This window comes from Neopelma chrysocephalum, unplaced genomic scaffold (genome assembly GCF_003984885.1).
Source record: "Neopelma chrysocephalum unplaced genomic scaffold, ASM398488v2 Primary Assembly neopelma1_96926, whole genome shotgun sequence".
In the NCBI taxonomy this organism is placed as follows: domain Eukaryota; kingdom Metazoa; phylum Chordata; class Aves; order Passeriformes; family Pipridae; genus Neopelma; species Neopelma chrysocephalum.
Genome location: NW_020925569.1, coordinates 2,001,972 through 2,025,197, shown reverse-complemented (window position 1 = coordinate 2,025,197; position 23,226 = coordinate 2,001,972). Strand labels below are relative to the sequence as shown.

Sequence of the window (23,226 nt, the reverse complement as noted above, 5' to 3'; positions counted from 1 at the left end):
TGCTTTATGCAGTGAACAGAGCCCTCCATGTCTGGAGACTGGGAGCCTTGTTTTATTTTCCCATCTAAAGGTAGAGATTTTTGCTATGAAGATTGATATTCTTATGTAATACCAACATGAAAGATATTGGTTGAATATGAAAGATACAAAAATTGATTGTTGCTTATTACTAGTATCCTATGTTGGAGATACAAATTGCGTTTCTCACAGTGCTCCAACAGGGTCTGTCTGCCATGGTTGTGGTAGCAGAAGACAGAGAAAGTGAGGCCTCTGGCTTCCACACATACATCCATGCATAAAACTGTCCCAGGATAAACCTCAAGGGGCATTACCATCACCATTGGCGTGTTCTGATGGAGTGTGGAAACTGTGGAACCATACTTCCTGGCTGTTTGCAGCTCTGCTGTCATCTCAACACACTGATCTTTTAGCATTAGTCTTCTGATGTGCATAGGTGAATCCTCATCTGTTTAAACTCCAGACTTCTGGCCCCAGGTGTAGCCAGAGAACTTGAGTAACAGAACGCTTTTATCTGTGTACCACGGAAAGTATACTGTTTTTCTTTCAGGTAGCCTTTGCTTTCCTATTACTCCACATTATTCATTTGTGTGCAAGAGCACACAAAAAGACATTATTTTCAGTGCTTGTTATATGCCTAACTGTGCTGATAAAAAATTTTTGTCATGTGTATACTTGGAATTTTATATTTTGGTTCTGTTCTGTGAGAAAGTGATATGTAAGAACGGGCAGAGAGTGTAACAGTAATATTGACCAACATGGTACAACAAAGCTGTCCAGGGATCTCGTAGCCTCTCTTTCCGCACAAGATACTGACCTCAGCTAAGACATCTGCATGGGGTCACTTTTTTACTATGACAACTGAATCACTCCAAAAATAATTGTTTTCTCTAATGATCTGAATTTCCTGGTTCTTGCCTCTCTGTCTGAAGGCTAGTAAGTATATTAGATTTCGCACACCAAAAAACAGTAACTTTTGAAAGGGGGAGAGGTCACTAAGAACAAGAATGTATCTCTGGTGGAAATCATATGCACTCATAATCAAGACCTGGACATATTCCTGTGAAAATATCTTTATGCCACCCCGAAAAAAAGCTTCAATTTTCACTGCCAGTGGTTATATCTCATTGGAATTGTGACATTAAGGGATTTTTGTTTTCTCTACTTGAAATGACTGTGACTTCTGTGGTATGCATGAAAGGGAAGGCAGATTACATAAAGTCCACATGTGCTTGATGCTGGACACTACACTCAAGAGAAAATGGCGAGTTTATTTCATACCATATAAACTGTGATTGTGTTGCAAGAGGTAGATTCATTTAGCTGAAATAAAACAGTCTTTTTATTTCTCAAATTTTAGTTCAAATTTTTTTATATGTGGTTTTACAATTTCTTTTCAACCAGTTTTTTCCATTCAGTTTGGCTGAAATAGCATTAAATGCTGTGTTCTGTTTCTGAATTGTCAGGCCATTCTGTCTGTGCTCAAAATTTCTATCAGAAAGACTCAGGAAAATATAATTTCTTTGCCAGCTAGTAGCATTTGACAATTCTTCTTTAAATGTTGAGGCAGTTTCCACTTTATGAACTTCCTTCTGTACTCTTCATTTATGGTTCTTCAGGTTGGTGAGTGGGGAGGAAATGACCGTGCTCTGAGTTTTAGATGTACTCACCACCTGTAAGTTTGGAGGTAACAGAAGTTTAGAAATCACGGTGCATAAAAAAGTTGGGCTGTGGATTTTGTGTTGGGTTTTTTAACAGCAGTATTCTCTTTTTGGCTGAGATTGCTCTTGCTGTCAGCCAGTCAGCTGTGTCAATGAAAGCTGCAGTTTAAGGAGTCTCACAGTGTGCTGCTGTAAACAGCAAGGCCATGTGCATGCAGTGGTGTTTGGTGCCTAAGCTGTCTTTCGCTCTGCAGTTTGTCTTCTTCATACTTTGTCAGCCACTGAATGGAAAAGAGTAACCAGTTTTCCAGCCCGCCTCTGTCTTAATGGGGATAAGAAAACTAATGTGGGCTTCCCCATACCAGTATCAAAGAGAGACACTTTTGTTGAGGAAGGCCAGAGAGTAGTGCTGAAGTTTCTCAGATCATGCCCTACTAAATATACTGAAGTTCCAGAAGTACTTGGTTTGTGTTGTGATTTTTTAGAGTGTAGGCTGGTTGTTTTAGGTTGGGTGATAGGTATCTCTATTGTACATACAAAACACTGAGATAAAGGCACACGCTTTACTGCATTGTGGCCATGGATTTTGTCTAGATCAGTGATGTCCAGTAATGATGATCACGGTATGGCTCTGTTCCCACTGCCTCACTCCATGAACTGTTTCATCCATTTAAAACTATGACTCCTACTGCGTAACTGCACTTGCAAAAATTAATTTCTTTAGGTTTAGTCTCAGTACCATCACAAAAATATATAACACAGGCCCCAAAAAAGTGTTGTTTTTCAGTTACTCAGTGGAATGAAAATATATGATACAAAAAGCTGCAGCACTTGAAAATATCTTCAGTTTCAGTAAAAGATTCCTGACTCGTGTCTGCATATTCAGCCTGAGTGCATATTTAACATGAGTGTCCGTACGCTCTCCTAGGGTTAAACTGTCAAGTTTACACTAGCATGGGTTCTGAGTGCCATTTCAGAACCTGATAATATATGTACCAAGAGTCTATGGACTCTGTATATGATGGAAAACATTGTGTTTTGAAGAATATTCAGATTTACTTCCTTAGGAATCAGTTTTAAAAGTGAAAAATCTCTGAGGAATTTATGCATGGTTTAATAAGCCTTCCAAGTATGCTGTGGACATGAAGCAGAATGTAAATAGTAGGTGATACAGACTTAGGTGTTTGTGAGTTGCTATCTGAATTAGTCACTGATACATTTCCTGTAAAATACATTTTTGTCTTGGAGACAATGCAGTGTGGAGCAACTGAGATGAAATTGAATAAACATTAAGCTGTATTATTTTAAGTCCATAAATGAGATTCTGAAGACGTGCTGGTGACAGAAAGAATTGCTACAGCTGGTATTTTTTTCACCACTGACAAGCAACTCAATACATAACAAAAATAGCAGTCTATGAGCAAATAGGGAAATCAGCCAAAATAATTCTATATAAAGAGGTATAAGAAAAGATCTGGTTCCAAGAAAAGTAGCTATGCCAAATTGTGACACACAAATAACAGAAAGAAGTATTGAAAAGAAGAGGATATTAGTTTGCTTCTGGAGAAGTACATTAAAACTTGGGTTTAAAAGGTAGGAAGATGGAGCTGTGTTGGAATTTATTTTTTTTAAAAAGGCAAGTATCTGACTGGCATATTCCTATTTCTGAAAATATTTGTGCTGGATCTTGAGGTAACTTAAGCTGACAAAGAGAGATTGACATCAGCAGAGGTGATAACAACAAACAATTATGCAACGTTGTGTTTTACAAGATGTAATGTTAGGCAAGCTCTTTCCTCAACTTGAAGATGACAGAAACATTTATTGAAATATTTTTAGGGGGCTTGTAGGCATTAGTTTGATGTAGGACTGGAAGATCAGCCTAAATAGGGAGAATGTACACGACTTTTAAATGTTACAGACCTGTATCATTTGAGACAACTTCTGAAACTCTAATGGATTTCATGTACTGATTGAACCAGTCAGTGTTAAACTAAAAAATTTACATATGAGATCCTGATGCATGCTGTGGTGGTTTGGGCTAGGCCTTCCTTGGTGACCAGTTTGTAACCAAGGAAGGGTCCAGATTTACCCAGTATTCCCTACGATTTTTACGTAAGCCAGACTATAAGAAGAGAGGAGGAGAGGCCTTCACTCTCTTTCCTTCCGGCGGCTTGGAGGTGCAGGTTCCCTGCTGTTGAGTCTGCCGTGTTGGGGAGCGAGGCCTGGCTAGGCCTTGCCGACCTTGGGAGACAGAGGTTGCCGGCGATCGTTCCGGAGCGACTCTCGGTTGTCCCAGGAGAGTAGTGAGATATCTTCTTTGCTAACTCTTTTGTTCTTTAGTTACTAGATCTCGGGCTACTGATTGGGATATATATATATATATATTTTATTATAGTTTTGTTCTTTTTTCCCCTTCCCCTTTCCCTTGTGAAATTGTATATAAGTGTAAATATATTTATATATATAAGTTTGGTTGTCCTCTCTCTCGTTTTCGGGTTTTTCTTAGTTTTTTTCTCCCTCTTCTCCCTGAGGTTTTTTTTGTTGGGGGGGGGGGGGGCTTCTGGTGGTAAGGTTTGGAGACTTGGCAGGGAGCCAGCTTCAAACCATATCACATGCTAACACTAGTTTTTTAAGTTAAAAAATTGATAGTTTTTGTCACTGTTAGAAGTGACTAACTAGAAATCAGCCCTGTTTATGGCTAAGAGGTTAAGAAAAAGATCCTTGGCAATGGAAGTGGGAAGGGAATTATTTCAACCGATGGTGGGGTTTTGGCTGTGCAAGCATAAATGCAATTTAAAAAGTATTAATGTTTTGCAAATATGCATTTTTCTAGGCATTTACAAAACTTGGTTAACAATGGGCAGCTCTTTTATTTATAGTGGGTTTTTTATTATTACTCACAAAATGATGAAAAATAAAATCATTTTAATTCTGGATATTTTTCCTGTGACAGATTTTGCTGGGTGGCCCTAATCTGGTTTGTTTTAGAGATCTACCACCCCCAGCATTGTGCAAAATCAAGTATCTGCTTCTTTTTGGTCCATAAGAAAACAGTTTTCATTGTGAGGATGGGAGTGTAAAAAAACTCATCAATTCCAGGATCTGTGAGCAGACTTTTATTGCATGTGTTTTACAGGCATTTCCCACCCCGACTTTCATTCTTGCCATTATCAATCACAGCCTCAACTAAGAGTTTACATGCAACAGCTGCTGAAAGTGCTGATGAGAACAGTATAATTAGATTTTATCAACAGTTTCAGCTAAAAAAAGAGAAGTTAAGAGAGGAACAGTAATCATGAAATTCACTGTGCTGAAAATAAGGGTACATAAGCATTGACAAGAGGACTGAATTCTTGCTGAAACAGGTATATGTCAGGACCTGATGAGTTATACCACTGCAAAACCAGACTGTGAAAAGAAGCAGTTTGTAGCCGGAAGAATGTAAGAAGGCATTATGGGAGATGTCGTTTTCCAGGTTCTCACGCATGCTCAATGAATTATCTGATTGTCATTGGTTGAGAGATCATGTGACATTGACATGTTTGAGCGCTGTATTTAAACCGAAGCCCTTCGTAATAAAACTTAATCTTTCTCCAACACTCGGCAGAGTGCTGAGTGGGCTTCGTGCCTTATGCAAATACCTCACCTCAGCAGTTCATAAGAGCACTAAGGCCATGTTCATCCCATTTACCCATAGGCAGTACACTGAGATTATGGTAGGCTCCTCTTACTGGCAGAAGAAACAGTTGGTTCAGCCCAAGGAGGAGCTGAGTATTTTTCTCCATCTTCGCTTATTAGAGAAGCAAAAAGACTGCTGATTTTGTACAAACTGCACATCAATAAAAGAATTTGGAACCTGTTTCAGGCTTTAACACTGAGCCTGTAGTTCACTTCACTTCTTTCTGCATAGCTTCAGCAGGTTTCCTAACTTTTCCCTTGCAATAATTTGGTTTTTCTTTAATATTGCTACTCCTGTGTTACAGAACTAGAAGACAGCAAGACTAGGGAACTTATTCAACATTGTACAGAAGTGGCACAGCAGAGGAAGAAGTTTTACACACGCTAGGCAGATGTGCTAATTGCTTGGCAGTCTTTCTCTAATACACATATGTGGTGGGGGGAAAACCAGTTTTCCCCCTAGAGTTATAAAATGGTAACCCCCAGGAGGTGGTGACCCTTGGGGTTAAACCAATGAACACTCCTGCAAAATATAAACATATCAACAACCAGACCACAAAAGAAAGTTAGTTGTAGTTGTTCTTGGAGAGAGGTGGCCATGTTGTAAAGCCACGAGGAGAAGGGGCAGGAGCCCCTCTGGGGGGCCACGGCCCCCTAGCCCCCGGCTGTGGGTCATAGAAACTCGGAAACAGTGTTAAACTGGACTGAGATCTGTGACTTGAGAAACTGGGAGTCTTTTTCCCTCCACCGTGGACAGCAGGAGCAGCAGCGGAAGAAGCAGCAGCATACGGAGGGCAGAGAGCCAAGAGATAAGAGAGAAGCAGCAAAACCGGGATGCAGCCAAGGAAGACACAGAGATCTCTGATAGAGAGAGAGCAGGACTAAGCCCTGCAGAGATAGAGTTCGGGGTAAGAACTGAAAACCAAAACTCCCCCCAACTCCTTGGAGACCTCTCCTCTCATAGAGAGGAGGGGTGGTGGACTCCCACCTGAGAGGAGTCCTAAAATGCAGCACCAGAGAGAAGAGCTAAGAAGCTCAGGTGTCCTGGAAAGCTGGACCGGGACAGCCAAAGGAATGCAGAGGGGGTGACCTTGGCCCCCCCCTCGCTGCTGCTGAGAAGTTAGCAGCCTGAGATCAGAGCATGGAAGCTCTGATAGAACTCTTGAGGCAAAGGCCTTCAACTGAAAGCTTGCCCGAGACGTTCTGACTCAGGGGTGAATCCCCTGAGGAAGGGACTGCATCTTTGTGATATGCCCATGGTGAAGTGAGTTTTGTCCCTGCTGGCAGTCCACGGGCGAGACCCTCGCTTGGAGTCGAAGGGCCGAGAGGGGCTTGGATACCCCCCTTGTGTGTACTGGCAGAGATCCAGCTACAGCTGCTGCATGAAAGAAGAGAGCCTGCTGCCCTAGAGACACTACTGCTCTGAGGGTGGAAAGGATCTCTTTCTTCTTCCCTCCTGGACTTTTATTTGGAGGAAGAAGTGATTTGATCCATTGTAAATACTGATTTATCATAGAAGAAATAGTTAAGATAGTCATGATTGTGTATGATGTTGCCGCGGTCCAAAAGGGGGGAGGGGAATGGGGCCGCGACACTGCACGGACCAGGGACACAAAGGTGGGATGCAGGTAGAGTGTTTATTCCAGCACACACGCGGGTTTTTATCAGCTCCGGAGGGGAAAGGGCCAGAACATAGGGCGGAGCGTGAGACAGACAAGCAGGGGAACAAATCCGGATAGGGACACGGGCAAAAGGGGGAGGAGTGGGGGAAGCAGGGAGCAGGCAGCAGGCAAACTCATGGCAAGCCTGGGCATGACCAGGTTGTGCACTGTGTAGTGTGAATACAATGAAACCACATAATAACAGTAAAGTCCATATGATAACTGTAAGGTCCATATAATAAAGTCCTGCCAATTGCTTTATGCTTTTCTCCACGCCTGGAACTGTTCCCATCCTGAATCTTGCTCCTTCACATCTCACCCTTTCTTATTAGTTTGAAAATGTCTATTGTGATAGTCCTTGCAGCATGCTGTGACACAAGAAATAGTTAATAACAATACAAATAGAGAAAGCAAAATTTCAAAGAAAGTTAAAAAAGGGTTTGTTTAAATGGACTTGGGGGAGGACAGATCTGCATCTTCCAAATCAGTTTGGACAGCTGCATCTGCTGAGTGACTCCCCCCTTAAAAAATTTTTTCCGGCCTGAGATGCCACTGCTCCATGGTGTCTAAAAGCTTGGTGATAGTGGTCTTCTGTGGACTACAAGATCCTGCGGAAGGGATGGGTTATGCAGGATGGAACGCAGTTGAGGGGGTGTTTGTGTTAACACAGCACCCCTGGAGCTTGCTGCCTTGTTTCCTGACAGTTCACAGGTGCACTGTTTAATATCTGGCATTGAATTAAAAGTCACTTTTCTCCTTAAGTCGGGTGACTTTTTCGGGGGGCAGCAGTTCTTCGTAGATGTTAGTGAGGGAGCAGCAATCCTTAGTCCAGTGTCTGCCTTTGCCACATCGCTTGCACGGTGTCTTTGGAAGTTCAGATTTTGTGACTAATTGTGGGCAGTTCTTTTTTGTATGTCCTGTCTCACCACAGTGAAAACAGGTTTGTAGACCGGCTAAGGCTGCAGCTATCAGCCTTGCTTTGTGAGAATCAGACCCCACGTTCTTACAAGCTTCTATCATCTCCAGAAGTGTGGGATCTTTTAGCATTTTTAAGGCTTGTTGGCAATCTTCATTAGCGTTTTCAATCACAAGTTTATTAAACAGAATGTCTTGGCTTTCCTTTTGCTGGACTTGCCGTGCTATAGCTTCCCTTAGCGGGGTTATAAAGTCCACAAACAGTTCTGTTGGGCCCTGATGAAGTAGGGTGAATGAGGGTGTTTGTGCATATGCATCAGCAACCTTTTTAAAGGGCTCGATTGCCAGTTCTTTTGTAATGTCCACATATTTTAAATCCACAAGAGCCTGGTCTTGTCGGCTCGCATAGTTGCCCTCTCCATACAGCATATCAATAGCATTGCTTACAGGAATACCACGCCTCTCCATCTTTTCATTAACATATTTAATTATAAGATGTTTCCATTCCGCTTCAAAAACGGGTGCCTGCACAGTTGATAACAGTCCATTAATTACCGCTTTGATATCATACGGTATCAAACGGCAGGCGAGGAAAAACTATTCAAAAAGTCCAACGGTATAAGGTGAACCTAAACTGTACTCTACAATCGCTTTTTTGATGTCCTTCAACATAGGGTAAGACACCGGATGCCATTCGGGGGCACGACCTTCCTCTAGGTAAATTGGAAAGGCTTTTAAAAACTCGGCGTCTTTAGCCTGCGCAGCCTCTGTCGTAAAGGCTTTCCAAATACCATTATGGGGCAGGGGTGTCTTTGCTGTCCGGCAGCTGCAGGGGGCTTCGGTAACAAAGGTTTCATGCGGGCAGCCATCTCCCCTGATGTTATTGTCGGAAGAGGCTCCGGCCCCACTCCGGGCCACGCGCCGGGCCCGACTCCTGCGCCCGCCGCACCTGGAGCTGCCCCTTAGTTTCCGTCTATCCCGGGAGAGCGATGACGTGGGGGTAGAGGCGGCACTGGAGGGAGAGGGCGTTCTGGTGGGAGGGTCCGTGGGCGTGCTGGGGGCCTAGGAGGTCGGGCGCGGAGGCGGGCTGGGGGGTGGTGCCGGCCGGGCTCGCATGGGCGGGCTGGGGGGTGGGACCAACGGGGCGCGTGCGAAATCTTTGCACGCCATTTCTCCAAGCGGCACCTGGTCCCGCGTTCACCTCTTGTGCTCCTCGGCCCTGTGCGCACGCACACCACTGCCTAGCTTGCTGATGCCATGATGCAAAAACCGCTGGTATTCCACGCTTTGTTTCTCCCTCCCGCCGTCCGCGCTCTCACTTCTCCCCCACCGTCCCGGGACCTTCAGGGCTTGTCCTTTTCCGGGGATTTGGGCTTGGATTTTTTGGATTTTTGCTCAGATTCTTGGAGATTTTCATTTGAACTGGTTATTTGGTGTTGTAGCATCATCAGAACCAACCTCTAGGTGATTAATGCTTCAGTAGCAACCTTGTCTCCCCTCTCTTTCGCTTTCCAGATATTGTATCCAATTTTCTCCCAGTCTTTTAGAGACATGCTGTCGGAGACTGTTTCCCCTCCATTTTCAAGCCATTTAGCAAGGGCTTTTGCAGATTTTTTGTCTAAGGGGTGTCTGTTTTCCAAAATAAAGTCATTAAGCTTGCGGTACATGAATTTTTGAGGGGTAGATAGCAAGAGGCCCATATTTTTGGAGTTACTTAGGCTTCTGTTAGTCTGCAGTGGATTTTAAAAATTTTGTAAGGGTGGGAGATGGGATTAGAGGTTTTTCCCGGTGCTCACCGTTTTCCGGTGTGGTGGCCGTCTTGCTGTGATTCTGGAGTTCAGCCGGGAAGGACCAGCGGGATGAAAACGCTTCTCTCCGCGTTGTCTGAGCCCTTGTGGGGTGTGGGAAGTTTTGTAAGATAAAAACCTCTACCTTCACCCCACGTTGGGAGCCATATGCCGCGGTCCGAAAGGGGGGAGGGGAATGGGGCCGCGACACTGCACGAACCAGGGACACAAAGGTGGGATGCAGGTAGAGTGTTTATTCCAGCACACACGCGGGTTTTTATCAGCTCCGGAGGGGAAAGGGCCAGAACATAGGGCGGAGCGTGAGACAGACAAGCAGGGGAACAAATCCGGATAGGGACACGGGCAAAAGGGGGAGGAGTGGGGGAAGCAGGGAGCAGGCAGCAGGCAAACTCATGGCAAGCCTGGGCATGACCAGGTTGTGCACTGTGTAGTGTGAATACAATGAAACCACATAATAACAGTAAAGTCCATATGATAACTGTAAGGTCCATATAATAAAGTCCTGCCAATTGCTTTATGCTTTTCTCCACGCCTGGAACTGTTCCCATCCTGCATCTTGCTCCTTCACATGATGTATCATGGTAGAGATAGTTAAGATTATGTGTGTAATGTAATATAATATTTTATTCGTACAGTGCATTGTAATATTATCCCTTCCCCCCATTTTGAGTCTTGTGTGGTGTCTGGAAAACCCATCTCACACTGGATTGAGATGTGGGAGGGGGGTTTGGACTCGGGAATTGAATTTTGGGGCTCTCAAACCATGACAACATATCGGCGGTACAAGAACCGAGAATGAGACTAAAATTCAGTTTATGTAATCACAGCTTACAGTCTCAATGTAAGACTTTAAATTTCTTAATAGATTTTTAAATATAACTTAAAGGCCTGAACTATAAAAAAATTACCTACATCTGAAAAATTCACAGTAAATGTGTTCGTGTTCACATGAACTAAGAGACTGTTGCATCTTTCATTCTGTTTTACTGCAGAATACTCCTTCAGCCTGATGACTCCTTGCAGATTCTAGCACCCGTGGAAGCTGATGTGGGTTTCTATGCTTGCAATGCATCCAATGCCTTGGGATCTGACTCTGTCTCCATTGCTGTTACTCTAGCAGGTAATAGTTCAACCTTTATGATTGCAGGATGGTCCATGTTATTTGTGTGATTCTGGACAGAAGTTGTTTGTAGTGCAACAGATGGATGATGAAGCTGTGTGTGTAACATGAGTCAGCAGAGGTATGCTGGGGAAAACAGAGGGTATGAACTCTGGAAAACCCTGAGCGTAGTCCAGCATTCATAGATAGTTTGTGAGGCTTATGTATTTCTGGAAGAAATCAATGCTTTTTCTCACGTGACATGTACTCTTAAGACAGTGCTTATCCTGGTTATTTGCAGCCTATATGGGCAATGCAGTCCAAGCCTCCCAATTCATATGCTTCATTTTAAAGCTACCACTGATCTTTTCAAGTCTAACAGTGTGATTGAAGGACTTACTCAGATGTACATTCAGCAATCTGGAAAACTACTAGAGCTGAAGAGCTAGTTCCTTGCAGAATCAAGCCCTCTATCATATACGAACACAAGCATGGCTGACACCATTTCAATTGCTAGCAAATAGAAGTTCGCAAAAAAATTAATTTCCATATTTCCATTTTTCTAGTAAGAGTTGTTCTAAAGTAGACTAAATATCCTGTGTTAGTTTAGAATTCAGTTCTAAAGAAAACTCATCCATATAAAAGCCAAGGGGAATAGGTCGTAGTGCATGAATCCAGCTTCTTCAGGGTCCATTGACAGGCAATGCCAGCATGCTCACAACCACGTCAGGACTAGCAGAAGGGTGGAGAAGCAAACGTGAATTAAGAGCTGTTGAGTAAGATGAAGGAACAGAACAAGCAGCTAATGACTGTGAAGGGCAGAGAAGTCTTACAGAAGGAGGATCCTGTTTATCACCAAGGCTAAAGGAAACACATTAGGAATGCTAGAAAGCTTATTGATTTTTCAGACTTTTCCATTTCACTGTTCCAGCATGTGGAAACATTTGGAAGCCTCCAGTGCACAGGCAGAAAACCATCAACTGCCAGTGTATCCATGTATAATTAGAGGAAGGAATAGCTGTTGGTATGCTTTAATTTTTAAAGTTAAGTTTTTTACACCAAACACAGAGAAAATTTCAGTTAAAAGAAGCAATAAGAAAATGTAAGAATGCAGCAGTGGCCAGCAGTGAAGCTCAGACGATCAGTAAATCAACTGGAAAGACCTTGTCTGTCCCTTGGGAGGAGAGCAGCTGAATGTTCCAGAGTGAAAAAGGAAGATCTCCATCAGAGCTACATATTACCTGTAGGCAAAACCAAAGAGACTGATCCTTTTTACAGTACTGCCAGATCAGGAATGTCTTTGCTGAATCCCAGGCAGCAGGGTAGAGGTGCTGCTGTTAAGACAGTATCATATTTTAGAAGGAGCAACTCCACATTAAACGTCTTGTGTTGCACCAGCATGAAGCTGAACATGAGGTTAAAAAATCATCAGTTAAAACTAGTATTCTGTCCACATAGTTCCAGTGAGTTTAAAAGCTATATTCTTTGTACAACTTAGTTTGTGGAGACAATTTTGTGTGATTGTATGAGAAATAAATGGAGCATTAGGTATACATATAGCACAGGAAGGCTATTAGCTTTTTGATTATAATTCATTATCAAGGCCATAGTTTAACCTTTTAGCTGAATTAACATTCATACGTCCCAGACTCAAGCTGAACTCCTCTTAGGAACTGGTATACGTTTTCATCTCACGTCCAAGGCAAAGAGCTGAACAGCCTATAAAATGAGATCATAAATATCAAAGTGAGATAAAAAAGCAAAAATCTTTTTGGCATAACAGAAGTATTTTCTCCAAAAAAAACTGGAATGCTGAGATCATCTTTAGAGGGATCAGGAGTGGTGCTGAAAGCTTATTTAATTGAAAAATTTTCTGATTCATTTTACACATGCATGGAAAAGAAAGACGGTGGAATATGCTTCCTTTTTTTTTTTTTCAGTGGTTTCCTACTCATTTATGGGTTGAACACCTAAAATATTTTTAATCTTTTGATGGCATTGTGGAAACCAATCAGAAAAATAAAAGGCTGATGGATAGCTGAGGAATTTTTCTTGCTTTGCTTTAGACTTCGCCACAGAGTATCAAAACTTTTGGAGATACTTCAAAAATAAAATGTAATAGTTTACTTAGCTATTCTTAGGCATTAAAATCACCAAAATAAAAAAATATAGAATACCAAAAAAATACCCAAACTGACACGAGAGGAATTCCAGATGAATGGCGTCTTTAAAAGCTCTGGAAATACAGCTATAAGGACCTATTTATATTTAGGACTGAATTAAATTTTCAGGACTCTCCATGAGCTCAATGAAACCAAATTCTTTTTCTCACTTCCATCTTTTCTTCCTTGGTCACCTCCAGATAAACATACAAATGAAGCCAGTAATAGATATTAGCCTAAAACTGCAGCTTTTTTAGGCAAATGGTGATATCTGAACCTATTTTGTATCTGACCATTTATTTAAAACGGAGTGGGAAAAAAGGATTTATAGATTTTTAGAAAATGACAGGTTTGAAGATATAACATTGTGTCAAAAACACCCAAGTAATATACCATTTAAAGCAATGTTGTCATGTTCTGCCACTCCTGCAATATCCTGAGATTTGGCTGAGGCAGAGAAGTGCCTTAATTTAGCTCCTGTCAGCTTTGCTGATTCACTTCTCTCTCTCAAAGCTAAACTTGGGTACCTCTGACCTGTTTTCTGCCACTGATGTTGGAAGCACACTGAAAACAATTTGAAAAGTTTGTTGTGGGCAAAGCAGTATCACTATTAGAGATAAACTCCTTTCCTTTCCTTAGAGAACCTGTTTTGTTTTACCTAAAGCCTGTAATAACAGTGTTATACATTAATACTGGTTGGACCCCTCATCTTCTTGTAGTAGACATTATGAGAAAATTTTCTAGTGGTCACCTGGTCTTCCCCATCCCAGTGATTCCACTGTAGGTTAAAGAAACCACAATCTATGTGTATAAACAGCTTGCATGTTGCTCTAAACTTCCTCCACTATTAATGTGCCTGTAGCCTCACTCAGGCTCCTGTGTCTGGTGTTTGGTAAAGAGTGGTATTTGGTTGAAGCAGTAGGCAAGCATCTTACTGCAGCTCCAGCTGCGCTGGGGTTTATTGATTCAGCTGATTCTCGTGTGTCCATATGGCTTTAATGGTATTCTGTGTATGCTCCAAGTATGCTTTTTCTTTTTTCAAGACAGCTTTACACATGGAATTTGGTGACACTGAAATATTATAAAAAGCAGCTGGCCTCATATTCAGCATTTTCACTTATTCATGTCTGGTGTGTGTACTTCCACACAGAGTGTTCCAGGTCATCCATCCCATGTGAGTCCAATGTGCTTGGTTTTATAAACTGTGGTGCTTCTTTTATGCAGGAAAGCCACTGATAAAGGCATCAAAAGCTACTGTGATCAACACTGAATTACCTGCTGTCACTGTTGATATTGGAAGCATGGTGAAAACAATCCAGAAAGCAAATGTTACCATTAACTGCCACGTTGCAGGTAAAAAATTATTCTGTTTCCCATGCAGGTGCCTTCGGCTATAAATTTCTGTGGGATTCTTTGCTAAATTGATATCTCCAGTTGCAGCTGGGTAAAATTACAGGGTTTTCCTAGGTCTCAGGCAAACTTCATTGCTTCCATTAATTCTTAGCATAGAACTTGTCCTCCTTTTATCTGTACCAAACAAGGTAAGTGTAGTGGTTCAAGTACATTGGGCTGAGAAAATACGACAGGCATCATTGTTGGAGATACCCAGTATGATGTGGATACAACAAAACTGATACACATTCCTACATGCTGGGGACGTTTGGTGAGAATATACAACCATGGACCGATTCATTTCCTCATTGATGGGGTTTTTAGAGACCACACCACTTAGTTTCTTCTTTTCCTGCCAAACCTCTATTTTAAATTAAAGGCAGGTTAGCACACTGTTTTTTTCTGTTTTTTCTCTTGGGTTTTTTTTCATGTTGAAAGTGCAGGAATTCAGAGGAATTCTGCTGAAACAGGATTCTCCCTCAAACTATTTTCCAGCCAGAGACTGAATGTCCTTACAGAGGCAGTTTGTCTCTTTCCAATGGTAACCAAAATAGATTGATCTTACCTGCGTGTGCCAGTCCTCTGGCTGTTGGTGGGAATGGTGTTGATATGGGGAGGATGGGTGGGGGAAGGAAGAGAGGGAAATCTCTTAAGACCCAGGACCAGACCATTGATTCATTACACTTTCAAGCATATTATGAGGGGGCATGGGAGAGAAGGGAGTAGCCTATAAAACATAAAGTAAGCCATGCTGAATATTACATAAATAGCTGGGGTGGAGACTTGTATGAAGCCTCTTAGGCTCTTGCTTTAGTTTCTTGTCCCATAGCAAAGCTACTTCAGATAACTCTGTGTAAGCATCTGCACTGCAATGATGCAAATACCCTGCTTTTTTTACACTTTATGCTCACTTTAAGTACTTATGGTTGTAAGTTTTCCTTCTTCAAGTGCTGCCAACCACACCTCTATGCAAATTATTACCTGAAAAAGAGTACTTCTCTCAAGTTTCACTGTTTGGTCATCTGTCCTTTAGCAAAACTACACAATAGCTGGGTGTATTGTGTTTGCAATAGCAAAACACTAGTCTGGAATCACAATTTATTAATTACTCTCAGTGGGCTGAGGGAAAGAAAAGTACGGTATCATTTTTCCTAGTGGTTCATGAAGGAGTAAATTCAGTTATTCTCTTGCCCTCTCAATTATAGACACTTAGACACTGTCTTCAAGCAGACTCATGGCCAGTGACTTGCAAGGAAGAAGATGAAAGTAGCACTCTTTTTACCCCTACGCACCTACATGGTCACCTGCACTGACATTTGTGAAAGAGATTAAATGTTATATGGGCTTAAATTATTCTGAATTTCTCTCTCTGGGTTCTCTCAGCTGCAGATGGGGAGGACCCACAGATGCAGACAGTGATTGATGATTCAAGAAGTGCAGCCATTTCTCTTCAGTATAAAAGCATCATATAAAGAACAGGATGTGGCTAAGGCGAAGTTGCCACAGTACTTAGAGTATCAGAAAATTACATGAGGGGAGCTCAACATGGTCAGGAGCAAAGATTCAAGGCTTTTTCTGAGAGGAAAATCATCTCTAGCAGTTTTATGAAACTTACCTACTATTGCAACGTACATCCGCAATGGAAGATTTTAGCAGTGTCACAGCAGAATTTGTATTCTCTCCTTGGAGAAGGCTTTTTGCCAGCTGGTAGCATTGCTGTATATTGGAATGTTCTGTGATGCGGAAGAAATATGCTTAAATCCTATTTTTCTCCATGGGTGAGAAAACCATCTTCTGCTTCTGCCTTCACAGAAAGTATCAACTATGTTTGACCGCAGAGATTAATTCTGTTGAAATTATTATAAAATCATAAACCACAAGCTGTGATGTTACACAGGGAATAAGAGAGTGAGTAATAGCCACTAGAATCCTAATTTCATAGAAATAGTGTCAATAATTCAACAGCAATTAAAAAAGCTACCTCAGCAAGTGATCCAAGACCTCTGATTTTTATCAGATATCTTACCTATGCCTGGAAAATACCCCATCTCATAAAAGCTGTAAAAGAATAGGACAATAAAAGCGATTTTCCTTCTTATGTAAGCACAAATATTTTGGTTGAGCATCAGCATTGTGATTATCCAATCTTTTAATATATTTTTAATTATTCTACTTAGAACAATCAGTTTTAAGGGTAAGAGTAACATGCACTGTTGCTTCAGTCAGCAAATCTATTGTATCCTACTTCTTCAGAGTAGGTGAACTTTACAGGTATGTAGTTTGCCAAAGTTTCCCAGAAAACATTAACAATTAAATAGCCAGCAGATCATAGTAAGTTAAGGTGCAATGGTTAATACAATAACATCTGGTAATAAAAAAGATACCAGAATGTGAAAAGAAAGTTTACATAATTAGAAAGCAAACTAGCATATCCAGAAATTATGTGGAGATTTATCTAGCTGAAAAAAACTCTTCATACAGTCTTGTGAAGTTGTAGTCTTTTTCCTTCTACTACTTTCCCTCTAGTCATATCAGGATGTCCTGAGCCAGCACAACAGATGAGAGTTATTCTAAATCAGAATTTGGTGATGGTTAATCCCAGTATTATAAATTGTGTTTCTATCACTGTGCTGTATAGTCTGTAGTATAGAACTGTGCGTGTTTTGGATTTTAATGTCTTGGCTCCTGTGAGGACATATCTTTACTGAAAGTCAGCAGGACAGTAAAATAAATACTTATAAGAGAAATATTAAGGATCAGTTATGATATTTTCTAAAATTGCTTTTTCTGTTAAGGGACATAAATATATACTTGCTGCTGACAGGTATTGATAAGCCTGGAGAAGACTTCTTAAAAACAAGAAGTAATGGAAGAGAACACTACCAGAGCCTACAGAATCATTTCATATTGCCCTTTAACTTCTTAAGAAAGGCATAGGAACTGTCAAAATCTGTGTTCTGAGCTGAAATCTATAGATATTAACTGTAAGATGAGGGAAAACAAAATCGTTCCGGATGCATTAGAGTTTAATTGGCACCATTAGAGTTTAAGTGATGTGAATTATGTCAAGATGAAACTCTATTTTGGTTATACCACAGAGATAGTGTTGTGGTTTTAATCAAACTTGAAAACTAACGTTATTTGACTTGACATAACTTCACTGCTTTGTCTATAAAGGCAAAAGCTTATATTTTTTAACCATAGTTAGGTGATTGTGGTCAATCCCAGACTTCTTCAAAACTGTCAGAAGGGAACTCCCACCCAAAAGTCACACAGGAGCCTTGCAGATGTCTGATTTCCTGCTAAAGGATTTCCTCCAAGCTTCAGAAAGCCAGCAGCATTTCTGGTGTGGATGATTTGACTACTGTGGGCAATTTCACTTCCAAATGGGATGTGGGAGTAATTTGGTTCACATCAGTATCACTAGGAAGCCTTCTGTTGATTTCAGCACTTGAATTTTGCAGATACTCATTTGAATACTGGAACTTCAAGCAGTGTAGCCCAACCTATTACTGAAAATACAGTTTGACATGAAAGAAGGAACCAGTTTTAAAAATCTAGTTCTTAGGACATTCTGCAAAATGTCATGTACATGGTGATGGTTAAGTCAGAACAGGTTTGGAAGAGTGATTTAAAATATATTACCATCCTTCCTTTATATCCTTGTCTCTCTGATGTTCCAGTTTGAAGCTTCCTTAACTCTCCTAAACATTCCTTTCCTCTATATTTCACCTACATGCTGGATGTTATATTTTTCTATTTCTTACCTTGCTTTATGGGCCTGTGTTATTCATCAGCTATACCAGATTTTGATGTTCAGTTCACTATTAGAAGAATATTGTGGCACTGGAAACTAGTCACCACTACTAGATTCTTGTACTGTTGTGCTTTTTTCCTCGAAAGCCCCTGGCTTAGCAAAATTGTCTTGATTGGCTTGCACAATTCTGCTTGCTACATATCCCAGTTAGCCTTTTTGTGCTGGATACATGCACAGTGGTGGAGGAGAAAGCTGAAGAAGAATAGACTTGGATAACTATTCCCTGCCTAAAGTCTTGCCTGCACATCAAAATGAATTCTGTTTCCAGCTAGCACCTCTCAGACCTTCAGTCTCTTTGATGTTTATGCAAAGCACTCAGCTCTCTGTCTTCTGTCATCTCCCCATTACCCAAACAAAACAGGTTGAAATGCTCTTGCTCATCCCTGTGCTGGCTGCATCCTGTTGCTGTCTTGAAACTGTGTGTGTCACTGAAGTTGGAAGCTCAAAAGAAAATGAAACCGCTGCCCACTGACACACACTACTTATCTTCACTAAACCAAACTGTAGGAACATCCCTAGCTGCATGTCTCCTGTTAGTGTGGAAATATTAAAGACAGAGGAAGAACACACTTCTAAAAGTCAGAAAAAAGGTTTTTGTAGAGTTGCTGGATATTTTGTAGGTACAGTACCTCTCTCCTAAACTTAACAGCAATACCTCAACATTAAGGGGGTCTTACTTTTAACCTCTTTTTCTTCTGCTGCTAATAAAGTGCAGAGGAATCTGCCTTTCTGGGCTAAGACTGTCTGAGCAGCTGCCTGCAAGAAGCATATTAATTGTTTCTGTCTCTATAATTATTTAATTCTTTTTCTTTGAGTCCCTGCTCTTAAGGACTGTGGCCATATGAAATCTTCATTGTCCCTTCCCCCTTTTCTTTACTTTTCTCAGTACTCCTTATCTCTTCCTCTTCTCCCACTATTTGCCTTGCAAGTACTTTTTGCCTTGTAATTCTTACCTGTCTTAAATTTTGTCAATGTTTTTCCAGGTGTTCCTGAAGCAAAAGTTACTTGGTTTAAAAACAAGGTCAAGCTGCTCTCTGCTCACCACCTGCATGATGGGTTGCTGATAATTGCAAATGTTTCTCTGTCAGACCAGGGGTTATACTCCTGCAAGGCAGCCAATATTCATGGGGAGGTAACTGAAAGCTCCCAGCTGTTGGTTCTTGGTAAGTCCAGGATATTTTGCACTTGCAACAATAGTAATGTGGCTACTGGCACATCCAAACAGCAGAACTAATCAGACGTTGTGGAAAGAGGAAATGGCATGCAGGGAGCCCTGTCCTAAGAATCAGACTGCATTTGAGCTCTGGGCAGCATCAGTTGAAGCAAGTTGGTGGTAAAAGGAAGATGGATAAGGAGAAAATGTCTAAGCACGGGGATTGCACCTCCCAGTCCCAAGATATTCAGTTTAATTCTTTCAGACTTACTAGATAAGAAAAGCATTTATTAATCATATCTAAAGTTACTCTCTTGAAATGAGAGTAATGCCACTTTTTCTCTGTGAAGTGCTCTGCCTCTGCTGAGCAGTCTTTGCATACATTGCTGTCTGATACTGACCCATTTCACAATGGGTGCATAAACCCAGTGCACTTTTAAAAAGCACTTCCCAAGTTGAGTGAATGGTGAAGTTTACTTTTTCTTGTTTTTCTAAACAACAGACAGAAAGCCCAGCTGGGTGATTTGAAAAGACAATGTCAGCAGTGAAATATGAGTTGAAGTGTTACCTGGTGGTAATTGGATGTGTGGGTAAGGGGTTTCCTTTCCTAGTAACTCATCTTCTGTCATTTCTGCATGCCTGGCAGATGAATGATCCAACTTGACTTTTTAAGTACTTGAGTGCATTTGATAGTGGAGTCTCAAATTTTGAACCCTAATCTCTGTTATTGGTACAACACCATTAGAGCATCTGTTGTAGTTCTCATTTTCAGGACTAGAATGAGCTTCCAGAAGATGTTTTAAAATGAGATTTCTCAGTTTCACAGAAAATACTAAAATGAAGGTTCACATATTTCTCCTACAAATCCAGACCAACTCTAGAATCCGTCTAAAAAGAAAAAAAAATCTGAAAAAAAAACCCTAGCTGAGTTTCAACCTATAAATAAAAACTCCCACATGATCGGTAAATTCTTTTCTGATCATTATAAACAGCTTAGCTTTTAAAGATGGTAAATTACTGTGAGTTAGGCAAGCTGCTTGTGTTTGTAAGCAAATGACATTTTTAGCTCCTTGCTGAAATAAAACAGTTCAAGCATCCACGACCTGTACTTCTGGTGCTCAATGCTATCAGTGGTAGAAAATTTGCCTATTGTATGCCATCATCTAATTGAAAGAGGATGAAGCCACCATTCATTTAGATCAAATATCCCATCATTTTCATGACAAACAGAATTGGGATGATAGGCATTACAGTCAATTTTTAAAATAGCATTATGATTAGTAAAGAACTAAATCCTGCAGTTCTCAGCATAGACAGGTGCTCTTGAGCTCTGAACTCTTAGTCCTTTGGAGCTCTGCCTAAGCATACCACAGGATTTGGCAGGGTTATAACCATTTATAATCAGGACTTGATCCAGGTTGTAGCAGACACTGAAAAGTTTTTCACTATTTACCATGAACATTAGATTTGGCTTCTGTGCTGTATAAATTTGCTCTTTCTTCCAAGCTGCTGTATCTCCTGATACCATATATGAAAAGTGTCAACCAGAATGCCATGGTAGCCTTCAGAGAGAATTTATTTCAGTTTGTGGTTATATTGACCCAGATGTTATTTTAGTCCTTTCCCCAGTGCCTTACCTAACATAGGCAAAGCACTTTCAGTAGTTGCCCAAAGTTGCTAAATCTGTCCCTCTGAAATGGTTATGTTGCAGTGCAGCAAATAATGTAGCGATAGTTGTTGGTGGGGTTTTTTTCTTGTCCCCGAGATATTTTCTGCTATAGTGTTGCTCGTCGCTTCAGTCTCCCAATCTGTTGCCAGAGCCTCCACGACCTCTTCCTTATCTAGAAGACTTGACAGCAGTGCTTTCCAGTGCTGGGCCCAGCACTCATTTGGTGCTGACCACTCCTTCAGGAACAAAACTGACTGTCAGTCCAGGGAGCTCTGCTCTCATAGGTAAGTCAAGTGCTTTCAGATTATTTTAGATTATAAAGGGTTTAGAGTTTATATTACAGTTATGCATCTGGTTATCCGTTACAGTTAAGGATACTGTTATGCAGCCATGGGCTCTGGGACAAAAGACATCAGACCAACTGTGCATTTTCAGTCATAATCACTGCCAAATATTTCTTAGAACTCAGAAACTCATTTTAAAAAAAGGATGTCCTTCTATTAGTCCAAAGCTGCGTGCTGAATAAGGTCACCATTGTAGCACCCCGTAAGAAGCAATCCCTGCTCTGAGGGGCTGGAAATCTCATTCAGTGCAAAGATGTCGCAAACTGGTGTGCCAGTTAATGTAAAAGAAGAAACACTGGTTGTTCTGGTTTAATTTTTCTTCTGCATTTGGGTAGTCGTCTTTCCATATGTCTGCTACTCATGTTGTATATCCTTCTTCTTCAGAGCCTTTTCCAGTTTTGCCAAACCCTCCAGACATGTTTTGATCTTGCAAGCTCTCTGTTTCAATCTGGTCATTTTATTCCTCTTCGTTGTATCACACAACCAATGTTTGCACAAAGCCATATAAGGAAATCATTCCCAATGAAATGCTTTTCTTCTTTTCATTGTTTGCTGCCTTTCATATCTTTGATCCTGTTTACACTGCAAGTTCTCTTATATGCTGTAAATCCTTTCAGATCTGTGGGTGTGATTTGTTTGCAGAGAGAATCTCATCCTTTTCTAAAGTTCAGAGTATGTTTATTTTATGATTTAATTTCTCACACTGATCTTGAGTCTCTAGTAACTGTCAGGCTCAGATAGCCACACAGCTTCTCTAATGACCTTGTTACTGCATATGGTGAAAACTTGTCAAGCCCTACAGTTTCAGAACAATCATATCACTTTTTAGAGATAGAGATCTGAAACTTTTAGCCAGGGATCTGTAGATGTCCTGAGTGTTTATAGGTCTGTGTACTTTCCAAAGTAGTCTTTCCTTACATTAAGTAGCAATTTTAAGATTTTGTTTTCACAGTGGAGATTTTCTGTTTATGTTTTCACTTTTGTATGGTTTACTTTTCCCAAATGCTGACTTCTGCATACGTTTGCAATGGCTTTTATCATGCAGCTCTGGATTACGTTTCTGCTTGTACAAAAACTGCACTGAAATAGTCCTCAGTGGAGGAAATATCTGAAGGTATTTATTAGCATCGAATAAATCATTTTGAAGATGGTTTTATTGTACTCAGTGATGTAAGACTGGGTCATACTCCTGTTTCATCCATTTCCTCTCAGATTTCCAAAAAGAGGTCTTTAGCAGTTGTAGGGCTTTTTTATTGTTTGAAAGCAGTAATTGAACCACAAAGGGTGTTCTGCACTACCTGTATACAAGCACCTCCAGATCAATTTCATTTGACCATGTTGCCTTGTACCCTGCTGTTCCACTTCAGGATCAAGGAAACTCCATGAATTATAATAGCAAAAGAGCGAGCCAGTTTCATTCTTAAGGCAGCTCCTTCACCTTCACTGGAGTTTTACTGATCTGAATTTGAGGCATGTTATTATTAAAACCTGGGAAGACCTTCCAAGAGATTTTTTTTTTCTAGTGAAAAATCAGCATGGAATGGCTATCCAGTTGACTAGAAAGCTGTCCATTGATTCTTTCCATCATTTGCTCTACATTCTCTGGACGTCTCATATAAGAACTTGAGGTATATAAATTATTATGTATAACATCCCTTGTCTATGCTACTGCTGACAGGCACTGGTATCTTGGGACTCAAAAGGCATTGAATTAGACATGCTATTTAGAAATCTAAAGATATGAGGATTTGTTGAGAAGGAAAACAGGACGTGCAAAAGAACAGTGAAACATGAAGAAAAGGAGTGATAAGTAAGCTTTGGATAAACATTGTATTTAAATGGAGTT

The 23,226-nt window shown here is 40.9% G+C and overlaps 1 protein-coding gene across 1 annotated transcript in view; it reads left to right on the top strand.

Moving 5' to 3' along the window:
• Positions 1–23,226, top strand: part of ADAMTSL1 (ADAMTS like 1) — a 404,153-nt gene that overhangs the window by 353,774 nt on the left and 27,153 nt on the right. Inside the window, 4 exon segments of the mRNA XM_027670722.1 lie at positions 10,737–10,864; positions 14,230–14,358; positions 19,198–19,377; positions 21,186–21,320. Coding sequence (XP_027526523.1) covers positions 10,737–10,864; positions 14,230–14,358; positions 19,198–19,377; positions 21,186–21,320 — 572 coding nt within the window.